This window comes from Botrytis deweyae (genome assembly GCF_014898535.1).
Source record: "Botrytis deweyae strain B1 chromosome Unknown BDEW_011, whole genome shotgun sequence".
Taxonomy (NCBI): domain Eukaryota; kingdom Fungi; phylum Ascomycota; class Leotiomycetes; order Helotiales; family Sclerotiniaceae; genus Botrytis; species Botrytis deweyae.
In genome coordinates, this window is record NW_024066218.1 from 304,991 (window position 1) to 324,437 (window position 19,447).

The window sequence follows — 19,447 nt, forward strand, 5'->3', positions numbered from 1 at the left end:
CTTACTTGCATATGAAATTATAGCTATATACATATCAAGTGTTGTTTTTCCTATCCGAGTCATATTGATATGCTCTTAGTACACAAGGTAGAGTGAATTAATGATCTTAGGAAATAAAACTCTCCAAAAGTGCCAATGCATTTATTGCCCGATAACATCAATTCCACTGGGCAAACCAAACACTTGCCCGTTGGTTTCATACTGACATTTCGCCGTCACAACCTTTCCCTTAGCCTCAGCCAAACACGACCCAGTACTGAGGCTTACGAGATTTCCAGTAACATGGTACTCCCATCTCTGATTATTTTTGCCAGAACATGCAATTAGTGATATCTTTCCTCCTCCAAGATCCGTTAGACACTTAGAAGTATCAAAAATTCCCTTGATAGTACCATCCTCACCCGTTTGCCACACTTGCTCGTCCGATCCGATAGAGGCTGCCCACGCTAGGCCTTGACGGGAGTAGGTAAGAATATTCAGTGATGCTGTGTTGAAGATCATACCAGTAGGTATAACATTTAGATTCCCATTTCCAGCAGAAATACGATATACTGCAGTACCGTGCGAAGGCACATTGGCAGCTGTGACTACATCAGATGTGGGTGAGACTTTGCCAGTCCAGAGTTCTTTGACTGTGACTGCTGATGCAGAGATACCAATCCTTTGAAATGGTACTTTGTAGCTAGCAGTGAGATTGCCTCGATTGATAACAGTGAGAAGCCGGTCCCCATTTGCCAGATCTTTGGTCAAAACATCCCATGTACCATCTTGGCTGACAAGTGTAGCCTGTAATGCCAATGGATCTTGGTTTACAGCAATTAGATCTTTATTCGTGAGATAAGCAACCTCATCTGCGCTGAATGCCGGAATATAAGCACTGATAATAAGAGGAGCTGATAGTGAGGCCCAGATAGCGAAATGTGACCTCTTTTCATTGAGCGATAAATCGAAGTGATCAGCAATCAAGAAATCTGGATCGTTGAAGTACCCAGGCTTCTGATATCTCGCTAATCTTACTTCCTGTCCATAGTTGAATAAGATAGAATCCCATCCAGTGATGTCGGGCCAATATGAAGTTGAGTTCCAGACGAGTGTATCACGCGAGTGACGAGCAAGCTGCCCGTATTTCGGAACCCAGTCCATCACAGTATACCAATCGGTTAGATTATCCTGCTCTGCAAAGTATGCCGGGGCAGACTCTGAAAAGATGAGAGGGCTCTCCAATGCACTTAAGACGCCATGCCAATGTCCATAAACACGCTCATATTCTTGCTCGGTTGCTACAGGCATGTTGCAGCCATCAACCTTGAGATAATCAAAACCCCACGAGGCAAAAGCTCGAGCATCAAGTTCCTCATACCCATACGAACCTGGAAACCCACCACAAGAATTGATTCCAGCATCGGTGTAGATTCCAGAATTAAACCCCAGGCTTTTCAAATAGCCGGTCAACCATGGAAGGCCGCGTGGAAACTTCTCGGTGTTCCATAAGAGACTGCCGTTCGTTTCCCGACCGCCTTGACTCCAACAGTCATCTAGATTAAGTCGATTGTAACCCGCTGCAAGTAGGCCTTTCTCCACCATTGCCTGGGCTGTCTCAACAAATAGCGATTCGTTAAGGCCACACATAAATGCTGACCAATTATTGAAGCCTAAACCCAGTTAGCTATTACCATAAGAATTGCTGCATTAGGAATTTTCATACCCATTGGGGGAGTAGGCTGAAGCACTGAAGCAATGGCAGAGACATCGTATAACGCCACTCCAGCAAGGAGCAGGTGTTTCAAAGATGAGGTAAACATTGACATTGTCTAGAATCGAGAATGCTCAATGTTGAAATAAAAATGGCCTTGAAAATTTGTGGCCGACCTTTCTTTCAGGTTATTTTGTTGAAATAGATATAGTCAGATATTGATCGACATCTTATATGCCTATTTGGAAATGTCGGGAGCTCACGATAAGAATACAATTTGCAAACAACGATGGATTGAGCGAATCAGCAAGTGGTTTTACGGGACTCGTTGTAGCATTGCAGGTCCGAGAGATTATCCGAATCTTCAGCTTCCCCGCAATTGCATGTTCAAAACTGTGTCGGGCTACGTACATAGTCCCGATGTGGACAACGATGCGTACATGAGTGGGATAATAGTCTATGGGCATAAACAGACAATTGGAACGTTGCTCTGCACCTGCAGTAAGATAAAACTCAAGTATCTATGTCAACCATTCTTTGGTGTGATCATAAAATGATCCTAGTATGTAACAAGAGAATTCATGCCTCCCAACTATTGTCAAAATGCAGGAACAAACCAAAATTATCAAAATGTGGCAAGCATAGGACAATCAACCTTTTGAGTTGCAATATTTCGGACCCGTAAGTTGCACATTTGATTGAGTAGAATTATCGACTCTCAAAATCATTCAAGACATCATAGAAGAGAACTGCGTGTTAGTATTTGGCTATTTGTATGGACGGGAGAAGTCAAAACTTTTATACTTCGTGATTTCCAGTGGCGAAGTTGAGTTGAATCTCGAGAAACCTCGTATTAGATTGAGCCGATTGCACCAATCTACCTTGAGTATTAGTGCATCTCTACTCAGAAAAAGAAAACAGAAGAGCATCGACTAAGTAACTCAAACTGTGTGGAGATGAAAAGGTGATATGCCCTTGATAGATGTGATACAACGATGACCTTCTTTTCCTCTAGGCCAGAGAAGTATTATCTCAATAGTTTGGTGATGAGTACCATGAATTGGACCATCCATTGTGCCGTTCAGCGTGGCCCTTTTGATAGACAGGTTATTATTCACGTTTAAAGGCTTCCAGTTCATAGCAGAGATCATTGAGAGTGTAGAGCTTGGAATAGAATAAGAAATGAATGCCCGTGTCAGTGGTAGCTTCGAAGAAGGTATCGAATACCCAGATTGTGAGCCCTAAGGAATTTCTATCCCAATGACAGTCACGAAGACACATGTAACTTAACTTGTTATTGTCGGGATTATTAGAACAACACAAAAATATACCCCTTGGTGTAGTAAGTTCGAAAAATCTGATCAGAGCGTAGGAGCTGTTGCAAACTTCAAAAACATGAAGGTGGCGACAAGTACAGGACATGGAAATTAAGATACCAAAGTCTAGACAAGAGGAAAACAGTGGCGTCAAATAAAAGGATCTTGCTTCAAGAATTGAGATGGATGACAGATTTACACAAACGGCCACTAAAATTCCGCCATTTTGATGCAACAAAATTGAGAAGACAACGGGTGCTTGTCAGGAAAGAGGGAGGAGGAAAGGAAAAATTCGAGGAATTAAAACATGAGTGAAAATAGGTTGAAAATCGACAAGGGTGTTAGGAAATTTCAGCGATTGAGTATTTCCAGCAGATCAGCTTTCCTGGGTAGTAGACACGACACGATACTTGGTGTGTCGTACCCTAAGCTAAAACGAAAGGCATCACGCCATGCCAAGATCTGGGTACATCTAGTCTGTTATCCCAAGTAGTCGGATGGTTAGTAGCAACCAATATTTTGATGTCAGAATAATACCTAGCTGATCCTGTTGACAGAAAAGCAGCCTCAAAAGGAGCTCTTTCGCCGTGCTGTGACGCTGTCATAACACCAAAACGGGTTTGACTACCAAAAGTGCACAAAAATGCCAAAAATAAGCCATATTTGCTGGGGTGATAGGGTCTTGCAACAAATAATTGCTGCAGAGGTAATGGCAGACTTGGGTTGTCACATCGTAGAATTTTTAACATGGTAGTCTCGGAGAAATTCAGCCTTGCAATCTTTGTCTACTGTATCGATATTGCGACGATGATAAGACGTCGCAACCGTGATTCCCCCAAGCAGAAAATATGAAGGAACTCATTTCCGAACCCGGAATCGAGATTGAGCGTCGCGGGGAACAAATGTGTCTCCGGGTGGTGACCGAGAAGTAAGCAACAGTCCAGGTCGTAAGCATTTCTGCATTAGAATCTTGGCCGATGTTTAGATGAAAGAAGGAATCATTGGCAGACGAGTCGGAGGGAACAATACAACATCTTCCCGTCGAGGCCGAAAAGGGATGGGGGAAATGTAAGGGTATAGGGCTATGGATTTCCAACCACTGCAAGCGAAGGGCTAAGGAAACTTCTTTTTCCCCTTTAACCTTCAATTTTATCCAGCCACTACATCCATCTCATTTCCTCAACATTGCACATTCCTACCTAAGATATTGACTATGTTAAGCTTCCCACCTCTGTTCGCTGTATCCAGCCGCGTAATCAAAGCCAATTCATACACATTTGGAAGGTATCATAGAAGGCTTGCATATATATTGCAATGAAGAAATTCAGCCTGAGAAACTCAGTAGCATATACTAAGTACATGCGAGCTAACTCTCCAATGGTACATTTGCCAAGTATCATATTTTTCGACCGTATGGCCAGATGGGGAAAGTGAATCTTGGTGAAGGAGAAGTCTCCTCTTGTAACGTTTCTATATTTCTCTGCTGTGGTGCACGTTCTGTAGTTTGCATTTCTGGTGTTACTGGTTTCGCTCGTTTTCGCTCATTTGGTTTCAAGCAATCCGTGTAACGGATACATCCCCGTCGTCATCATGGTTTTGCCAGCTTTCGTATTTCTTCCACTTTATATGTACCCATATAATTCGACTTCATGGAGTACACTTACCACCTCGATTGTCGCCAATCCAGCACTCAAGTTTCATGTGATTGTTGCTCCCAATTTAGCGTTTACGGACCCAGATGTCAACTATGTTGCAGGCCTCACAAACCTAAGTAGTTATGCAAACGTCCTGACTCTTGGCTATGTCTATACCTCTTACGGAAATCGAGATGTTTTGGAAATCGAAGCAGAAATCGATAAATATGTTGGGTGGAACTCACCAACCGAGCTTCCAATAGGCGGGATTTTCTTCGATGAGTCGCCATCGAACAACTCAACATTTCCGTATATGAGTACACTTACCACATACGCGAAAACATCATTAGGAGCTGGCAAAGATTACATATATCTTAATCCCGGTGTTGCAGTCGATGCATCCTTCTATACTCTAGCTGATAGCATCAACATATTCGAAGAGTCTTATGCAAACTTCAATGAAACTTCATTGACTAGTTTGGATAAATCCTTACTAGCTAAGTCGACTTATGCAATTCATGATTTCACTGGAACTACAACAGAACAAACTGCTCTCGTGAGTCAGCTTGCGTCTGCAAACCTAGCAGGGATGCTTATAACTACACAACCGGGGTACACGGAGTGGTCAAGCTTATGGTCTTCGTTCTGCTCCGAAGTAAATACTTTGAATCTTGGCAATGGGACCGGAGGTGGCGGTGGTGGTGGCGGCGGAGGAGGAGGAGGGGGTAATGGAGGTGGTGGCAATGGGGGGCACGGTGGAGGTGGTGGTGGAGGAAATAATGGAGGCCATGGTGGGGGAGGGGGAGGTGTAAACAACGGGGGACACGGGGGACACGGAGGTGGAGGAAACAACGGTGGACATGGAGAAGGTGGGGGCTATGGTGGCGATGACGAGTGCGATGATGATGATGACGGCGATGATGATGATGACGGCGATGATGATGATGACGGCGATGATGATGAAGACGATGATGATGACGACGACAATGAAGATGAAGACGATGATGAAGATTGGAGAATTGTGTAAATTATGTTATCAAATGAACTGCTGGCTCTTGATAATACTTGCTGACAGTAATCACGGAATACCTTGCGTTTTCAAGCACTTCTACATACATACTTTCTATCTGTTTAGATATATAATTAATCTTGTCATCATTTAAAATACCCACTTCATGGCACTCAAACAACATGAAACAGTAGTATTACTCATTCAGCTCAAAAATGTTATGTTATTGTAAATCGAGTGTACATATGAGTAGCCACTACCCCAAAATGGTGACATCCATATCAGTCCTTTAAGATAGGAGAAGTGAAAGCATATCCTAGAACTCCATCACTAGTGATTTCGGTTTTCACAGTCAAAGATAGCGGATGGCATCAATTTGTGAACTGAAAGCCCAAACAATCTAGGAAACAGACTAGATATTGATCCCACCTCAATATTCGCGAGCAGATACAACAGAACTAGATCCAACCTTGCCTTTCAATTTTTCTGCAATTTCTCTTTCTTGTTCCCCTTTGAGATCTTAGCTCCTTACTTCTCCATGAAAAAATGTCTTGAATCTGCTGCTAATATCACGGAGCTGATAGCCAACCTCATATTGTCATGTAACATCCTCGGCTTCTTAAAACTCTGCGTTTTTGATTTGAATATGCAGGGATTCATTTCATGGATTCGACTAAGATGGTTATGATAATTATCTGGTACAGAAAGAGACGTTCGCAGAACAACGGCCTTGCATCGTGTGGAAGTAAAATAGGAGTTGTCTAGAACTGAATAATAAGTTAGCTAATGAATAAATTAAAATTCCCAGTACAATAAAAGGTAGCTCACGTCATTGTTCACCAATGTTCCTTTGAGTTATGAAATTCAAAGAGATACAAAACAAATTGCTCAACAACTTCAACTGTATGTCTGTCTAAGCCAACTCAATCTCCTTGTTTCTCTTACTCTTCCCTATCTTTCAATCCTCCTTATCTCCCAATCTTGTCATTGAATTGGAGGGCTGCTAGTACAGACAATATTCTGTATCACTACTCCTGGAAAGAGAGGTCTCCACCTGCAGCTGCTGAGTGGGGACCTCAGTAACAATGTCTTTCGAGTGATAGATATTCTGGATGCACCAGCAAGTTGACTTCTTTGAGTTCTCAGGTCTGTTGTAGAAGGCTCCTTCTAACACTTTTAGATTCGATTGTGTATATAAGTTGAAGTTCTGTTTTTCGCTTGGAGGGAGAGGTCGGATAAGTCGAACACTTTGGCCTCTTTATCCGAACTACATGATCCGAAGTAGGAAGTGTATACAGAGCTGAGGATTCACAAAACATGGCTTTTTGTCTTAGAAGTTTGATTGTTTTGTTGTGTATATTGAAGCCTCTTTCTGGACTAGTACTGTGTATAGCAAATCTTATGGCCTAAGTAGTTGAGACGTGTCCTATTGTATCTGTATCCGGTTTAGCTGTGTCATGATGATACCCTTTTAGGATTTATTAAATACCTGTTCGTGTAGAATAGTTCAAATTGTTTGGCTTGCAGCTATGGGTTGAGTTTATTAATTATGTCTTCTGGCCTGCCATTTATGAGAGTTTTCCTGAGTAGTTCAAGTCCTGCGAAGTTCAAGTTCTGCGAAGTCATGGCACATTGCCAGTACTCTCTTCTTCTTTCATTGCGGATCCTAGACTGCTCAGAGTAGCTAGAGCTCTCTCCAATGCTAGGCTCGCTGTTCAAGTGAGCTACCTTAATTTCTTGATTTTTAGCACCGCAAAGCCCAATGATGTCTTTGATTCCATGATGCGAAGCGAAAACTTGGAAGGTTTTGAGGGCAAGATACTTGATATTTGGACGAATATGCATACTTTATGGGTATTGCGTGCCGTTCCTAGTCCTAGCCCAACTTGAGAAGTTTCACTCTCTATTGCATGTGATTCTTCAGCATTGATAGATGTGAAGGGCTTGAGATTGGGTAATTGGAGGTTGAATACATTTTGAAATAATGCCAACATTGAATTCTTGGTCCATGAAATAAGAAGAGGCACTTGACAATTCACACAAGACGTTGAGTAAATACGTTGCGGTGACTTGAAGTTGCTAGTTCAACCACACAAGTTTAATCTCATTCACTATGGATAATAGAATTGCAATCGAAACCCGAGGTTGACCCTTTCACAGAAATGTTCCACTGAAAAATGACCATGAATGAATTCAGACACAGATATATCAAAGCAGACTCATCAGAAAACAGAACATTATGGAACACTGGCATATGCATCATGTGTGCTAGTATTACAAGGTGTTAATAACAAAATTAGCTAGTTCTCGTCTAATATCTTAATTAGTCCTGGAGCCTCGAGGATCAAAAAGATCAAAAGGTGGAAGAGAGGAGAGAACCTCTATTGGGAAAAGCTGCTCTAAGAGGTCTTTCGGAGATAACTGGTAACGTATTGAAGGTTTGTGTTTGGATAGAGCTACACTGCACGGAATAGAAGCTTATAAGATTCTCCCTGTTGCCATTTATATTCAAAGGTTCAGTTCCAATCACAGAGATTAGGAAACTGTTTCTGAATACCTACAAGGTGGTAAGTTTAGATCGAGACTCGATAGCCGTAGTACATAACGAAACGAAGTCACTGACCCCTTCATCTTACTGTTTTGGGGATGCTTAGGGATTTCACTTATTAAGTTGATAGAAATATGTTCAAACATCCAGATTGCTGGATTTCAATGAGCTGAAGCCGAATAGACGCGTTATGCAACAAAACACTGTGGCCTGCGATGTTTCCGATGCTCTATGACTGTGCTCCAGTATAAATGTAAGCTTGCGACTCAAATTTTCGATATGCGAGCAAAGATGGTAAACTAATGAGGAGGGAAATGTTGATCCTGATGAGCTAGTATGGAGTTTTAGCCTTGTATTCCAGACTCCCTATGCATTCGACCGTCTGTAGTCATAGTTTGCAACGTTTGCGCGTAAAGCTACATCGTGAACTTGAACGTAGATCAGAAATCTAAAGTCTTGAAAATTATGCTAAGGCGAAGGGACATTACAGTCATGTCTAACTTAAACGGTTTCTTGGTAATACAAAATCAAAACATCATCATCCCAGCTTATAATGAAGAAGCTTCCAATCAAACCTGCCCATATATTATCATATTTGATATGACTTTGGACGCTCGGGAGGGATATGGATTTTCGGGTGCTGTCTCCGCAACGACTTTTTCTTAACCAAGGCGAGATTCTTTAATCACCTGTGTACCTAGCTATAGGAAATAGCCGCGTACTTTCATTTTTATTTTGTGGCATACTCTCTCCAGCTTTTCTACTTCAGCGATTCAAAGAATTGGCTTCCCGAGCTTCCTCCTCCTCCTCCAGCACTGCCTCGAACTTTCGATATACCACTCACTCCAAGTCTACATACAATCTAACGCACAAGAACTACGTCGCCTGCAATTCGAACTTTCAAGCCGACTTACCTAGAGCACGGATACGGCATCTTTTGGGGGAAATGTCAAAATGGACCTCAAAACCTTCAAAAACCTCGCAGAATGAACATTTGGGTCTCGGTGCGACTTGAATGATACCATTGATCTGCGATTTAAACACCAGGCCTTCTGACTATTCTGTTTTTTTTCAACAATGCCTTCATCAGTGTCAGCTCCAACCGAAGCTTCCATCAAATATCGACCCCTTACTCAACCCTCCCCTTCTGTGTCCTGACTTTCGCATTGGTCCAATCTATTCCCACTAGCCACACACTGCCTCCGGATTCTTCAAGCAGAAAAACCAATGCAAGGTGCATTACAGAGGCTCAGAACATGGCATTGTCCTCTCTGGGACTGCCGGCGTCAAATCCATCCTGGATGATATAATACAGGGTGAAAGGGAGAAAGAAAAGGGGAAGAAGCTCTTTCTTCATTTGAAATGTATGACTAGGGTAGCAAGAACCTGATAATTACAACAAATAGGCTAGTTCAGTAGACTTCTCCAGAAGTAGGGTGGAAACACGATGCGATCAAACCATGCTAACAAGGCAAGAGTACAATATATTAAGAGATTAACTGTGAATACCTTTTAGTATATCTATTTTAACACCTTTAGATCTCAAGGAAGCAAGCATTTTATAAGATTTAGGAGCTAGAAGGGGGCTATCACTGGTGCGATCAATACAAAAGGAGATATCGAGCTAGAAGTCAACATGTCGGTTAGGGGGCAACGCTGTTTTGAGGAGCAAAGGCTCTAGTAGCTTGACGGGCAAGATTAGAAGCAGTGGTTATACTAGGTCTATCCTTAAATTCGAATCTATGCGGTCGTCCAAAGGCTTATCGGCATGTTACAGTGTTACAACCTCCTATCCATTGAACGACCTGCGCGTTCTTAATCGACGGAATGCCTCCAAGCCTCTTTGTACTTAAGAAGCTCCGAATTCCATGCATATCGATCATAGATAACTATAATACAGACTAATTGGTTTATTGGAGGTGGTTTGGTGCGGAGATGGCGAGTTTAGCGTCCTTACACAGATTGACGCTTCTCTCAGCAGCAATGCAATGATCGATATATCGAAGATGTTCTGCGAAAAACTGGGGAAGATGTATCAGAATTAGCTTTGTGAGTATTTAGTTCATTCATGCCTATACATAATTGTTATTATGGCTGACAACTTGATAGTGGTGAAGTGATTGAGTCTACCGAGTCCCGACAAAACCTACAACCTACCCCCCACACCCGTTCAACTTCTGATGCAAAACTCCTACAATAATTCGAGTATGAGAGTGCTAATCGCTTTTCTTGTTCCAGTACTTGGATCCAAGATTAGCACCGATATTCAATAACAGAAAGCGTCGAGGTCTTACAAATTTATGGGTGATGACGAATGAAGGGGGGTTGGCGAGAGAACTTAACCTTGGAAGTTTCTTTGCAGCTCATGTGTGGTTTAATTGGCAAGCTACATGGAAGAGGTTAGAACTCTAATAGAGTATGTGCCTACCACTCGCATTGAGTTTACTTCAGCAGCCAGGCAGTGTGTTTCCAGTCCCATAGTACCGGGAATATTGGCAGCAACGACACTTCAGCGTTTAGAGTTCAATTACATCGGGAGACCTACAAAAACTACACGGCTACTTAGTTTGAATTAGACTATCCATCATGAAGGAGGTGTTATCTCATTGAACTCTTGATTCTATCACAATATTGAAGTGACAAATGCGCGTCTTATCCGTCTTCAATGTAAATATGGAGCCGAGGCTGGGTATATTTTGATGACAACTACACTCAACCATGCCCAATCAAGCTTCTGTTCTTGCTCAACGGTGATATCTAGTAAATGGAGACATAATACAGTGTATGCAGATGGTTAGTCTATATTAGTATCTGCCATGTTCTGATAGTATCACCGGTACTCCGCCCAGTATTCACGGCTCTTCTAACACCTCTCAAGCTGAATCGAGCAGGAATCTTGGGAGTATTACAAGTGGTGAATTCATATTATCGTTCGCCATCTCCCGAGAATATCATTCGCACTCGGCTCACCATTGACGGCTCATCTAACCCCTCCCAAGCCGCTTTGGGTAGTAATCTTAGCAGTATCGTGTGAATCGTACGATCCGAAACGTCAACAGAAGCTGGGACGAACTAGTTAGTGACTTTAAATGAATACTATGAGCCGTGAATGATCAAGCACTGCCCCATATGTGCGAAATTCTACTACAGTCCTTGCACCTAGCTTGATATAAAGGCAATTTTACGGCTCGCATCTGACTACTTCCTCCTTCCATACCCTTCCATCTACAAATTTCTTCGTCGCCCTCCAATCAAAAACCTTCTTAGTCCTGCGTTATTCCAGCAAAATTTCCCGCTAACTTCCACATAACAAGGCTGCAGTACGCTACAGCGGCGGAATATTCCTCGGAGACGGGACGGTACCACTTATTCTCAACGGTTTTATCCGCCTAGTCACCCATACTGACAGGATTTTACGTCCAAAAGGTATAACAGGGTATTGGAATACCCCGCGCTTGAAGCTAAGCCGCTTTTGTTCTCCCATCTTCTTCAAAAGGGTCGAAGACTTTTCTCCAAAGTCCTCCTACTCTTATCCAACACAACCTCAACCTCTCTTCTCCCTTCTTTTATTCCAACACAAATTCATTCTCCTTCTAATTGTACTAAGCTCAAGACAAAAGACTCATAACAACTCTCTGATTAAACAATCTTCTATCTTGAAGTTGTGCTTAGAGGTTTTGACATCCTTTGAACTTGCGTGGACCTGCAGACAAAAAAATTTGTTTCTCGAACTGAGCACCCGACAGCTTGCATCGACCTTTTAAAGAACAAAGATTCCATCCAGGGATCGAGATCGTTCCTAGAACCCTTAGTCCTACATCCGACAAGAGAATTAGTTCCTTGTAAGTATTACATTTCTCCTTTCTCCTTGAGCCGCCTTGGTCAACGGTGATGGTCCCATCGCTGCTCATTCAACGTCAAGCTTACCGACTACCACTTCTTACCAATAGCAAGCTAACAATATATAAGGTGGTTCAGATCTAGAAGAAAGCAAGTTCGTTGCTCTGTCAGCGGAGTCATAATTCTTGTAAGTATTCATCTCCACCTCATTTACAGCACGCCCTTGGTCTATAGCAGTTCACTCTTCCTTTCTCTCTTCCTAGATCTCTTCGCTTGCCTTTCAACATCAATTGTCTAATAACAGAAGGCGCCGTCTAGTATTCAAGTATTACGCGACTCTTACTCTGCCAGCAACGTCATATCACTTGTAAGTTGCAGCCTCAACCTTCCATTATAGCACAGCTTTGAGCTATGGCACAACCAGCCTTCTCCCTCTCCATTCATTTGATCCAAGATCTATCTGTTCTGATCACCGATCTAACACTTCAAGCAGCTGTTTAGAACTGGGATCATATTCTCGTCACTCTGCCATCGGATCCAGGTTTAAAGTATGTAAGCAACTCTTCCATTTCCTCATACAATTTGAAGTTAGCACCAAGCTACAACATCGTTTTTCCCCTTGATTCTTTCTCATACTCTTTGACGTCACATTGTTGTTGAAATACAAAACTAACATACCGTTTGCTGTCAGATTCCCCGCCTCACCGAATTTCTACTATCGATTAGACAATACTCGAAATAACCATACTCTCATCAACTTGACAGCTATCGTCGCCTATCCTGTACTATTCGCTGGTATTTTACCGGTGATATACCTCTGCGGCTATCCTCTGCATACTACTATCTCAAGTTGGACCATATTCTCTATTGACGGCTGATACCTTTGCGATCTTCCATCTTGAGTGTACCGTCCGAATCGGGATATTCGTCAGACCCAAGTCAATCAACACCTACCACCACCTGCCACTATCCAGCGAGTATTGTCTCCATTCTCCTCCAGAGCTTTACACTTCGATCTATAACACCTCACACGTCTTATTTCAACCGTTATCAGACTTGACAGGCCATCAAACATAGCCGATATGCCGCCCAAAGGACGTAAAAACCTCGAGCCAGTGGCTCAGAAGACTCCGGTCAACCGTCGTCGTACTAGTCTTCCAACTCGGGAGGATAGTGTCGGTGAGGATAGCTTTGATGAGAGTAATTACTCTGAAGATGACGATGATGGAGAAAGCGTCTCGGGCTCCTCTCCTTCGTCGGAAGTGCACTCCAAATCAGACACAACCGCCACAAATGCCTTAAAACGCTCCATTGTGTCACATCGTCGATATATCCCTGACTTTGATAGTCTACCGAACACCGGGGTTTGGATCTCTCCTGCCCCTAGTAGACATACCGAGTTTAAGCAAGTCGTTGTACGCACCACCAAGTGCGACATTTGCAACCAAAAGGTCGAGGCCCAGGACAAAGAGGAAGACGGAAAGGTCATGCAACGATGCCGTTGTTGCAATATACAATTTTGTCAGGATTGTGTACTGAGAGTATCTGACGATAAGATACATTTTCCTGTTCTCGCAGAGTTGGAGTGGGAGGCTAAGACAAAGGTTAATGCTATAACTCGGGGAGCAAATGGTTTCAAAGATCATATGTTCCACAAGCCACGATCTGAGCCAAAGCCAATCAGACCCATGACGGCATCCGAGAGATTGTCTATCTCGAGGGCTATCGCTTCAGGCAAGTTCAGCAACATGGTTATCAACACCCCAACCCCCTCACGTCCATCGCGAGCCAAGACCACCAAGGCTTCTGCAAAGAAGTCCAAGAAGCGTCAACTTCCCCCCGGTTACGCTGAAGAGGAAGGTGATACTCATTATGAGTTGGATTGGGACTGGATCCAGAAGCTTCCAGTAGAGGAGCAGCGTAAGGAGAGAAAGGAGGCTGCTCAGCGCAATCTTCTGAGAAAGCCAACTCTCGAGACAATGGAGGATCCGGGTTCCGATGAGGCTGCGGTCGACCCACCTCAGAAAACTAGAACTCCACTTCCGAATGCACCAAAGCGCCGTAAGGTTGCAACTCGCCGTCGCAGCGGTAAATCCACCACCACAGCCGCCCCCACTAGTGATGTTGAAACTCCCCCCACCCAACCACCACGCAACACTCTTGATAGCTTAGCTCAGGCCGCTCAAGTTACAAGAGAAAATCGTCAGGATACGAGCGAGAAATCTGATGAAAATGAGCGTGGAGTGACACCCAGTCACGATGCTTTCGACGACGAAGATTGTGTCCAAGTTGAAGCTAATGACGCCGAGGAGGACGATTCTGAGCCTGAAGACAACTGAGATTGATTTTACGACACATTCTCCTACCTTTTAACTAAAGTTTTCGGTCCGCTCCTTCGAAAATGATTAGTTGGTTTCTCTTCGCGTTGGGAGATCCCAATCACTCAAGAAAGGCTTGCAACTATAAAGCTGCTACAACCCCACAATTCTCTTGAGATACCCTCTTCTACCAGCGTGTTTCCGATTTAATCCTCCTCTTCCCCCAATTTGTGCTGTCTTCTTCCAAGAAAGCTCACGTAGCGTGGCGGAATCGACGAATCATAACTTTCTCCTTTGTTCTTTTCGTTCTTCAAAATACCCCTCATGTTTCCTATTTTGCTTTGTTTTGGCCTGGATATGCGCACCAGCGTCGCCCTTAGGGGCACTGTACATCATCAAAGATAGTTGCAGCATAAACACAACTGGGAGGATCGTGGTTTTAATGAGGCCAGAGGGTAGGATAGGTGGTGCTTTAGTACTACTAGTGCTGCTCAATGAGCATAGTTTCTCCACAGATTCTCTTTAGATAACTTTCAGAAAATATAAAAGTCGTTTGACACAATTTAGATCTGTCTTTCATGTGACTGCTGTGATCAAACCTGTAGATGTAGCTGAATCTCGAGTGAATAAACTTTGTGTGCAATCGTATATTAGTTTTTCACCTTGCCGGCTTCGACGGAACTTCCTAGGCAGCATATACTTCTGGGCAGCTATCCCAAAGACTTCCAGATGATGAGATGCCAAGTTTTCCATATAAAGCCGACTTACTGCCACTATTTCAGTGTTCTGTGTTTGAGAGGATCCGAAATTTTTTAAGAGCGATACTTGCATTTCTATAGCTCCTTCATCGAGTATCCCCTTCCGATGACTCACTGTTCTCCCTAAGTTCTTCCCCTAGCCATTCATCGTCCAGCTGTGAAGAGTATCGAAACAGATGAAGCGAAAACATCAAGCATTGGAGAATTAGATGGATTTCCGGATCGTGATAAGCTCGTTCAGATGAGAGACAATCTCCTCGAGCAAAAATCCCCATCCTGAGTCATCAGAGAAATGAATGAAAGAAGCTAACGAAAAGAGTGGATTGCCCATTCTTCAACATGCATGAGGTTACGAAAAAGGGAGGTGTAGATTACACACAATGCAAGAAAATTCAGCTACTGTAACCAGCTTTCCAAGTGCACAGGTTTAATAATTGATGCTTCAATCCACAGGAGACAACGCGGCTTCTAGACGTGATCCCGTTCCCGTTCGGAAATCGGTGTCATGCATACAATCCGCGGCCTGTCTAGGCAGCATAATAAAAAGACGAAAGCCATGAATCTATCGCTCGAGTGAAATTCCATCAATATCTAAGTTTTCCCCATTCTCTCTTGCGTGTGCTCCTGTTACACAACCGTCAAAATAGACAAACAAGCTTTTCCCAACCAACTAGACAATCGCTCATTCCCTCAACATGTCGGCTCCCGATCTCGACCCCACCAACCCCCCCAACTCGGACCCCACATTTCGCAACTACACCAGCCAACAAGCTGCGAAGTACGCTGCGCACCGACTGTCCTACCCGTCAAAATTATACGAGACGGTGATAGATCACCATGGGAAAACGGGGGGACAATTCAATCTCGTGCTTGATCTGGGTTGTGGACCTGGAAATGCAACGCGAGATATCGCGGGATATTTTGAAGAAGCGATCGGATGTGATGCGGGGGAGGCGATGATAGGGGCTGCTCGAGAGTTGGGGGGGAAGACGAAGAGCGGGAAGGAGATTGTTTGGGTGGTTGGGAGTGGAGAGGAGTTTACGGGGTTGGAGGAGGTGAGAGAGGGGACGGTGGATTTGATCACTGTTGCTATGGCGGTATGTGTTGCTGGTCCTGTGATTTATATGATCGAGGATTTTGATTGATTTTGGGAAATTGTAGGTGCATTGGTTTGATATGGATAAGTTTTGGGCGCAGGTTGCAAAGGCGTTGAAGCCTGGAGGAACGGTGAGTTTCTCCTTTGTCGCTGTGCTATTCGGTGAAATCATATCTTGCTGTGGATATTCATACCAAAAATCGAGATGAGAAAGTTGCTAACACAAAATATAGGTCGCGTTATGGACACGTGGTAGTACTCTATGTTCCTTCCCCCTCTCACTCGCTCCAAAATCCACCCACTAACCTCTTCCAAGCATCATACTACCCGCATCCCTCTGTACCCAACCGCTCCGAACTCCTCCGAATTTTCCTAAATTTCGAGCGCAACATCCTCGCTCCCTATGAGCTACTCCCGAACCGTCTTTCGCGTGATATGTACGACAATCTTCCTCTCCCGTGGAATATCCCGCATCCCATTCCCTCTTCCATCTTACCCCAATCTCACTTTCTGAAACTCGACTATGACCGCGATGGAATACTGTCTAATCCGGAATCCGACGATTTCTTCTTCGGTGGAAGAGAAGTCACGCTTAAGCAGGCAGAGAAGTCTTTGGAGACGGCTAGTATGGTTACGAGGTGGAGGGAAGCACATCCGGAAGCAGTAGGAACGGAGAAGGTTAGTTGATTACGTTTTGATGAAATATATAATTCGATTCTCTATGATTGAGGCTATCATGCTAACCTCTCCCTCCGAAGGATGTTTTGAAAATGCATATGAGAGAATTGAGAAAAGCGATGGGCGAGAATGAAAGTATGAGGACGGGAAGTAGCACTACGATCATTCTTGTCAAAAAGGCTTTGGACGCTTGACTCTCAATAGGTGTCTAGTTGTTCCTATTAGGTGTGCTGGTAATGCGGCTTACTATCCTCTCATGTACGGTTGGGAATTATAAATCAAGTAGATAGAAATAGAGGATGGCATAAGTGGATGTGAAAATAGAGAAGAAAAACAGGATTCAATACTTACGGGAATCGATAGACTAATATGTATCTGAGGTCCCAAGTTATAAGATGGCAGTGATCAACGAAGAACTAGACGAAATGTAACTTTTGTGTGAATTACCTTGATGTTTGAACTTTGGAATATCTCACATCATCACATACGAAGAGGGCATTCAAAACAGTATGAAATCTCACATTGTCAATATGATCTAACGTGGATCTTGTCATGTTCAAAACTCTCAGTGAGGTGGTACATATTATACAAAGTGTTATGCGCTTTAGCTAACAACCCGTAGACCGGTAGACCGGTAGACCATTTAACCATAACTCCGATGCAATTACTCCCTAGCGCAACCCCTATTCCAAGCCCTAATACTGTGGTTGAACGCCATTTTTCAAGGTACCTCCGCCCTTTCCGACCAAAGTATCGAGAGCTGGTAGATATACATGTGACCCCAATTCGCAAATATTCCCGGATCCCAATACACCTGTATTATGATATGAACTATGTTCTCCAAAACAGTTCGAATGCATACTGCGAGTAAACAAGTAGACCATTTCCGGCCCCGCATTACCCCAAGTATCCACAGCCAGCAGAAAACTAACTCCAAGTAGAGTGTAAATTTGTCCGGGTCTTTCTCCTTCCCTTTAAACCCACTTCCCCAGCACCCATGAGAGTCTTCCACCTCCTTCCCAAATTCCCTCTATCCTTTCCTAAACTCCTCGCGCAATCTTGCCAATCACTTTTACTCAACTTGAGCTTTTCCAACACCAACTCCACTAACATTCTATCTTCCTCCCTTGACCAATTATCTCCATCTTCTTCTTCCTCGTTTCTTTGTGCTTCCCTCTCACGACTCTGTGATTTACCTCCAGCACTGAAGATGAATGCGCCTTCATCAGCAGCGGTATTCTCCATCTCGGCTAAGCGTAGCGTATGGAAATCGCTTCTCTCTAGCCCTAACGGTAAAACTTCTGGTGCGATTCTCCGCCTGCGTTTCGGTGTGCTAGGAGCTAGAAGTGTTGAGTCTTCGTGCTCTTGTCCCGGAATATCATCCATCCTCTCATGAATCATCTCATCATCCGTGTCCCTCCTCCTCTTGTTGATTCCTCTTGAAACTTCTCTCGGTGTTCGTTTCGAGATGCGTTTCCTATCGCCAATTTCTGGCATGACACTCTTTGCAGGAGATGGTATGCGCAATCTAAGTCTCGGATGGGAGGTCCTAGTGGGAGGTGATGAAGGAATTTCTGCATGAAGTGTAGGTGGCGAAGGTAATTGTGTCGGGGTTGTGAGCATAGATTGCAGAGCGCGACATGATTGGAATAGATTGCTGATAGTAGGTGTGGGAGATAGTGAAGAAGTAGGAGAAAGAGGTGGTGATGCGAATAGCAGATTGTGATTTCGAGATGGTTGAGAAAGTGCCTGGGATGAATCGCCACAGGCGAATGCGGACGGTAATAACATCTTTTACTATATTGCGAATTCACAATATAAGTTTGAACTTTCTTGAGATGTTGATGTTATTTTGAAGATTGAATGTTGTAGGCAACAATGAGTGTTATTTGTTTATTTTCCAGACAAAAAAAGCAAAGTGATGGTTTGCGACCGACGCCTAACAATCATGCGCCGGAAAGCGTCGAAGCCTTGTAATCTTTTCTTTCTTTCTTGAAAGATATATCAAAAGATTCGCACAGTCTTCTTCTATCGTTGAAAGCTTCAATGTTGATATGCGATAAAGAAGGTGTTGTGATATGTCCAATTAGGTTGTTATCTTCTGACCGTTTGGAAATATCGTTTCCGTTGCTATTTGACGAGAAAGGATGAACAAGAGGGCCAAAGTGAACAAACGGGGCGGATAGCTGGGTTATGTTAATAATGTTAATAGTAATGATCACGTGATCACGAACTGCACAATTCTGACAGGGATGTGTGAACTTGTGAACGTGTGATCAGTGCTGCGTGCTGCATTAGACATTTACGGATGATGGATTACGGAGAGTATGGAGACGCTAAACAAACTAATAAATGAGACAGGGATCAGAATAAAATGGACGAAACTCAATCCCTTCCAGTTCCAGTTCCAGCTTCTGGATGATGATAATAATAAGTTGGAAGTTTGTCTTTCTGCTTTGGCGAAGATTGGATGGATGGAGAGAAGCATGGAAACAATCAAGGTAAGAATTAAGTGAAGTGAGGTGGAAGAACAAAAGAAGAAAGGGAAGAAAACAAG

General features: G+C 43.5%; 5 protein-coding genes across 5 annotated transcripts; 3 read left to right on the top strand and 2 right to left on the bottom strand.

Annotated features, from left to right (window-relative positions):
* Window positions 1–141: 141 nt before the first annotated feature.
* On the bottom strand, window positions 142–1,808 carry EAE98_005555 (uncharacterized protein; the record flags this gene model as incomplete). Its single annotated transcript, XM_038953177.1, has 2 exons — window positions 142–1,652; window positions 1,706–1,808. 2 exons carry the CDS (start codon window positions 1,806–1,808, stop codon window positions 142–144), a joined length of 1,614 nt encoding a protein of 537 aa, XP_038810278.1.
* Window positions 1,809–4,599: 2,791 nt separating this feature from the next.
* On the top strand, window positions 4,600–5,670 carry EAE98_005556 (uncharacterized protein; the record flags this gene model as incomplete). Its single annotated transcript, XM_038953178.1, has 1 exon — window positions 4,600–5,670. One exon carries the CDS (start codon window positions 4,600–4,602, stop codon window positions 5,668–5,670), a length of 1,071 nt encoding a protein of 356 aa, XP_038810279.1.
* Window positions 5,671–13,122: 7,452 nt separating this feature from the next.
* EAE98_005557 (uncharacterized protein) lies at window positions 13,123–14,379 on the top strand (the record flags this gene model as incomplete). Its single annotated transcript, XM_038953179.1, has 1 exon — window positions 13,123–14,379. The coding sequence occupies one exon, from the start codon at window positions 13,123–13,125 to the stop codon at window positions 14,377–14,379; it is 1,257 nt and encodes a 418-aa protein (XP_038810280.1).
* Window positions 14,380–15,811: 1,432 nt separating this feature from the next.
* Window positions 15,812–17,084, top strand: EAE98_005558 (uncharacterized protein; the record flags this gene model as incomplete). Its single annotated transcript, XM_038953180.1, has 5 exons — window positions 15,812–16,213; window positions 16,278–16,343; window positions 16,446–16,476; window positions 16,529–16,890; window positions 16,971–17,084. The coding sequence occupies 5 exons, from the start codon at window positions 15,812–15,814 to the stop codon at window positions 17,082–17,084; spliced, it is 975 nt and encodes a 324-aa protein (XP_038810281.1).
* A 733-nt stretch (window positions 17,085–17,817) lies between these two features.
* Window positions 17,818–18,681, bottom strand: EAE98_005559 (uncharacterized protein; the record flags this gene model as incomplete). The annotated part of the gene is made up of 1 exon (XM_038953181.1): window positions 17,818–18,681. One exon carries the CDS (start codon window positions 18,679–18,681, stop codon window positions 17,818–17,820), a length of 864 nt encoding a protein of 287 aa, XP_038810282.1.
* Window positions 18,682–19,447: the final 766 nt, after the last annotated feature.